Source organism: Stegastes partitus, unplaced genomic scaffold (genome assembly GCF_000690725.1).
Source record: "Stegastes partitus isolate 25-593 unplaced genomic scaffold, Stegastes_partitus-1.0.2 Scaffold466, whole genome shotgun sequence".
NCBI lineage: Eukaryota > Metazoa > Chordata > Actinopteri > Pomacentridae > Stegastes > Stegastes partitus.
Window position 1 is genome coordinate 22454 of NW_007578197.1, and position 5112 is coordinate 27565.

At 42.3% G+C, this 5112-nt stretch overlaps 2 protein-coding genes across 2 annotated transcripts in view; one reads left to right on the plus strand and one right to left on the minus strand.

Moving 5' to 3' along the window:
• airim (AFG2 interacting ribosome maturation factor) overlaps positions 1-813 on the minus strand; it is a 3144-nt gene extending 2331 nt beyond the window's left edge. The window contains exon 1 of the mRNA XM_008286718.1: positions 383-813. Coding sequence (XP_008284940.1) covers positions 383-651 — 269 coding nt within the window. The 5' untranslated portion in view covers positions 652-813. The remainder of the gene's footprint in view (positions 1-382) is intronic.
• Positions 814-945: 132 nt separating this feature from the next.
• The window catches only part of cdca8 (cell division cycle associated 8), a 5797-nt gene continuing 1630 nt past the window's right edge, over positions 946-5112 (plus strand). The window contains exons 1-9 of the mRNA XM_008286719.1: positions 946-1023; positions 1343-1439; positions 2043-2171; positions 2764-2804; positions 2926-2998; positions 3092-3159; positions 3294-3376; positions 3902-4000; positions 4531-4660. Coding sequence (XP_008284941.1) covers positions 1349-1439; positions 2043-2171; positions 2764-2804; positions 2926-2998; positions 3092-3159; positions 3294-3376; positions 3902-4000; positions 4531-4660 — 714 coding nt within the window. The 5' untranslated portion in view covers positions 946-1023; positions 1343-1348. The remainder of the gene's footprint in view (positions 1024-1342; positions 1440-2042; positions 2172-2763; positions 2805-2925; positions 2999-3091; positions 3160-3293; positions 3377-3901; positions 4001-4530; positions 4661-5112) is intronic.

Here is a 5112-nt window from a genome sequence, read left to right on the forward strand (position 1 = left end):
GTGTGAGGAACAGGCAGCAAAGCAGATATGAAAAAGTGAAGACATGCAGCCCTTATTTCAGTGACATATGCCAATTAACAGAATCATAATTAGTATTTCACTCCTGGTTTAGCAATTTATAAACAGATGACATGGTTTGAATCCACTTGTTGGGGCTGCAACTAACAATTATTTCCATCAATCATTCAATCTTTATTTACTTCGATGTGCAGGAATCACTGAGGACACTGAGTAGACGTCACTATCACATAAAAATTCACTATAAATCACATTTTGACATGACTGTGACTAATCTGAGGCTTCACTTTATTTGCCATCTGTCAGTTTGAGGTTTTGAGTTTTCCACTGCAGTCTTACAGTCTTAATTTGCACAGTTACTCACATCTTGTCGTTGAGTTTGCTCAGGACCGTGTCTGTGGCCTGAGACAGTTTGAAACGCAGCCGATCCTCCAGTTCAGGGAAGTCTCTGAGCGGCGTGTTGGAGATCTGGACGCTGGACAGCGCTGCTGACTGCTCGGCCAGATTCCCCAGAGACTCCATGAGCGGACCGCACTCCAACAACACACTCCTCCACACCTTCTGACTGTTCTCCAGACACACGAAGCTTCTCCTCAGCGCCTGATGGAGGGAAATTACTGCAGGTTTGGACATTTCAGGAGCCGATTATAGAGCAAAGAGAAAAGCTGCGGATGTAAAATAAACCAGCACACGTTTCCAGTTCGTTTCCCTTAGGTTCTGGCGTAAAATACTATTTTAATGAGGTTCCCATCAAGAATCCCTTCATAAAATTAATCCCCTCGCTGTTGTAGGCATCACACTTCTGCCATGTTGCCTGAACCCATTTCCGCCCTCCTGATGTAAACACCGACTGTGATTGGTCGAGAGGCATTTCGTCATGACGCCAGGCTGACGTGTGTTCTAATTGGTTCGTTCAGAATGTTGGCTCCGCCCCGCGGGAAGATTTGAAAACGGCTTTGTCGAGGCAGCGAGAGTCGAGAGGACGAGAAGGAAAAGTACAATTAGGTAATGAATTCTTTATTAAACATATATCACAGCGGTGAAAATAATTATTTGAAGTTATTTAGCGGTTGTTTACGTGTGTGAATGCAATTGTGCGGATACAGAAACTTGCCTTGTGAGCTAACGAGCTTACTAACTAACTAGCAAACACTGACGTCAACGGTTAGCTTGCTAACGTTAGCTTGATTTTAGCCGCATGTTGGCAGCTTGATTTTAAATAAAGAGACGATAATTATAACGCACCTCTACATAAAATAGCGCAACGATGTTCCTATTTTAAACTATCTATCGTGTTTTAAAACATTTCTTTCGCATTGTTCAGACGGACATGGCTCCCAGGAAAAGAACCACCAAGCAGCGGAAGAACAACCCAAAGTCCGCAAAGCTGGAAGCTTTTCTGGAGGATTTCGACAGCGAAGGTGAATAATCTGTACTTATGGTAGAAATACTTCAGTAAAACTCGCTCCTCTGTGAAGTTTGACCAACTGATTCTGCATAGAGTCCTACTGAAAACCGAATTTTAGGGAATAAAAAAATTCAGATATCCATGTATTTGCTGATATTCTTTATGTGAGTACATTATATTATACATACGTACAGTAGGGCTGAGCTATAACATAATACTCTTTTGTATCTGCAACACACGCCTTACAGCCAGAACATAGTTTTAAACCTTCACTTAAAAGCATCAGATGCAGCAATAAAAATACACAACAAAAACCTTCATCTTCTTGTGGTGCATCGTTTTACTTGTTTTTCATTGTTGTGTTAACATTAAAATTATTACCTGTAAACCTTTATAAAGAGGCTAAAGTGGTTGTAGTCAGTTTTATGTGTTCATTTATGAGAAGGTCATTTATGAATTATCACGAATTAGTGATTGTGTTTTATCATGAGAGACTTTTCAGCTGTGGCACCCAGCACAAACAGAGTACAGCGATTTAAAGCTGTAGTTTGTTGCTGTGGAACCAGTTTCCTCTACTTTCTAAATGTCTGGGTGGTACACGTTCATGTTTCCACAGTGAAGACCCGAGTCGGACAACTGAAGGAGAAGATCAACCAGCTGCTGAAAGATGTTGACAACAGCTACAACATGGCGCTGATCAAGCTCCCCAAAGCTGTGCGGCAAATGCCCTGGCTGGAGTACTGCAGTAAGTTCACATGAGCCCTGTTACATAATGAAACATGAATGCCAAATCTGAAATAATGGAACTGAGAAACTGGTCATGAAAACATAACTGCAGCTGTATTGTGTTTTTTATTGAGCAGAACATTTGTGCATTGCTGTTTTGAATACAGTTTACTTCCTGCTCCCTCTGAAAACTGGACATACTTGCCTTTATACCTGTAAAACTGATCGTCTGAACTGCTGCTCTTTTGTCTCCCTCTTCTGGCAGTGAGGCACAAATGCTGTTGGTGCGTGTTTGTGACTCAGTCGACTTGTTTTTTTTTAGATTGTAATCCTTCCTCTGATTTCAGACGATTGCTTTCTGCTATCCTATTTACTGTGGACTCGTCTGTTGCTCTCCTCTTCCAACTATTCACTGCCGATTAATCTAACATGAATTACTTCCGGTGTGCCAGCACAGGAATATCACCACAGACGACTGATTTAAACCTCCAGCACTGCTATGAAAAGGACACAGATTTACCTGGCGCTGATAATCAAACGGACGTTAATTTAACTGATCTAAGTCCGGCTCTCCAGCTCTAATTAAAAAGCATTTATCCTTCTCTCTGCAGAGTCTGAGAAACCAAAGACACCAGAAGTGGATAATGTAAAGGTGAGCTGATCATCTGTCTTTCTCATATCATGCATCATGACGTTTTTCTCATGTTTCAGATTCTCTAGTGCAGAAATGTGCTGAGTTAAACTCTCAATCAGCTTTTTAATTCTGTTAACAGCGAGAAGAAGAAGCTGCTATTGTTGAAAGCGTCGTGGCCGAGGACCACGCAGTCCTGCTGAAAACCGTTAAAAGTATGTTTTCCTTTTATTAAACACTCTTAAATCAAACAAGGCTAAAGGCAAAACGTGCTTTTGCTGATGCAGTTTGTTTTGCTCCACCCACAGCAACAAAGAAAAAAGGCAGAACCAAGTCGAGTTCAGAGGATGAAAACACCCCGAGCACGACCAGGAAGGTAAAGACAGACGTTCGGTTGACCGCACATAAAGAAACAAACACAGCCGAGTGTCTAAGAGCTTCACTGATCATTAATAAGGGGACGGGATGGTTTCTGCGCAATGTGGTTTAAACACTTGTTTCTGATTTTAGGGAAAAGCCACCAGAAAGCCTCCAACTACGTCAAAACGAGCGAAGGCCCTGACAGTCAGCAAACAGAGCACCACCATCAGACGGTAGGAGTCGTCTTTCTGTCTGTTTTTTCTTTAAAGCTTCTTCTACTGGTGCCTCAGGTTGAGCCGTTTATTTTACTGTTGGTAAAATAACAGATTATCCTCGTACACGGACAGGAAATCATAAATAAACTGGGCTGTTCAGTCTCTTACTGCATTATTGTGTATTAAACATCACTTGGTGTATCATCTAATGTCACATAATTGGACAAATGTCTGTGTGTAGGATCATTAGGGACATTAACGGAAAAGTAACTACAAAAATAAAGATTATTATTATTGTTATTAGAATAAAAAAAAACACTTATCAAAGCTTCTTTTCATACTTGTGTCATACATCTAACTGCCCCATGTGGCCTTTTCTTATACGCACATATCATCAGTACAGTTCATTAGTCTGGTTTTCACTCTGCTAATTTACCACCATCATTATTGTTTTTAGCCCTTATGATTGTATATTTTCAGCATTTCTATTACATAGTGAAAACACACAGTGAAGATGGCTGACGTGTTTCTGTCTGTGTTCAGATCCAACAGGAAGCCTCTGGTCACTCCGGCCAGAAGCATGCTGGATTCTTCTCTGATGATGGGACCAACTCCTCTCATCACGCCACGCTTTGACCCACGGTTAGTGTCGCAGCTACACTTCTGTGTTAAATTAAAACTAATTCTCTATATATTAGGACTGGTACATTGATTAAGCTCTGTATCTAAGAAAATGGTTTTGCTTTGGGACACTGTATTCATAGTAAATAACTAAAAGGGACCAAAAAACCTACTTTGCCTTCCCTGCTACGTGTTTTGCATTAAATTTGACACCTGTTGGAATCACGTGTCTCCTCCTGGTGCTCAGTAAACCCTCTGGTCCACAGCTGCAGCCACGCTGCCAGATGACGGGTCAGTGTTTGTTTACAGCCGCTGTTCTGTATTTATGTGTTCTGTTTAATATTCAACAACACAACTTCCTTCACAGTTATCGCTTTCAACTGACACATAAATGCTCAAGCTGCTACATCAAACCTCGTCTTTAAAGCACAACCTTCTGTTCTAGATCTGCTGGTGGCGTCTTTACACGAGTGTTGGGGGCAGCCGGTGATGTTCGTTCTCTGTTTCTAAATGTCAGGGCTTCACATCGCTCATCGTTTGTCTCTCCTCAGGCTTCCTAAAACTCCCGCAGTGAGAGTCCCTCGTCACAAAGAGCGAGTCTACAGCATCTCGGTCAACGGCTCTCCCATCGCCGCCGGGGACGAGGACATCGTCATCAACGTTCCCATCGGCAACGGAGAGGTGAGCCGACTGCCAGAGCCCTGCTGATCAGTGTTTGAACTGTCAGTGCTGGAGCATGCAGGGTCATAGAATCAGAAATACCTTAGTGATCCCAGAGGAAGACGGTTATTTAATGTGCAGAATTAGACTCTGGACAGTTTTAGAAAATGGCAGCAGCAGTTTGAGGGAAACAGTTTCCAAAAACCCAGCACCTGGAAGTATTTCAGATTATCACAGAACAGATTTCTCTGCTGAACCAACAGCTGCACGAGAGAAACCGCCAAGTGTTCATTAGCAGGCAGAGCTTTTGAACGTACTTTGCTGCCAAATGAACTCACAGAGCTCTGAAGTTATCTGCTGCTGCCGTAGAGTTTCCATTAAATCGTGTTTGAGAAAACGTTGCGGCTGCAGTCAGAGCTTATTCTGTTCTGACTGACTGTGTTCCTGACTGTTCCGCATCCAAACATTGTTTT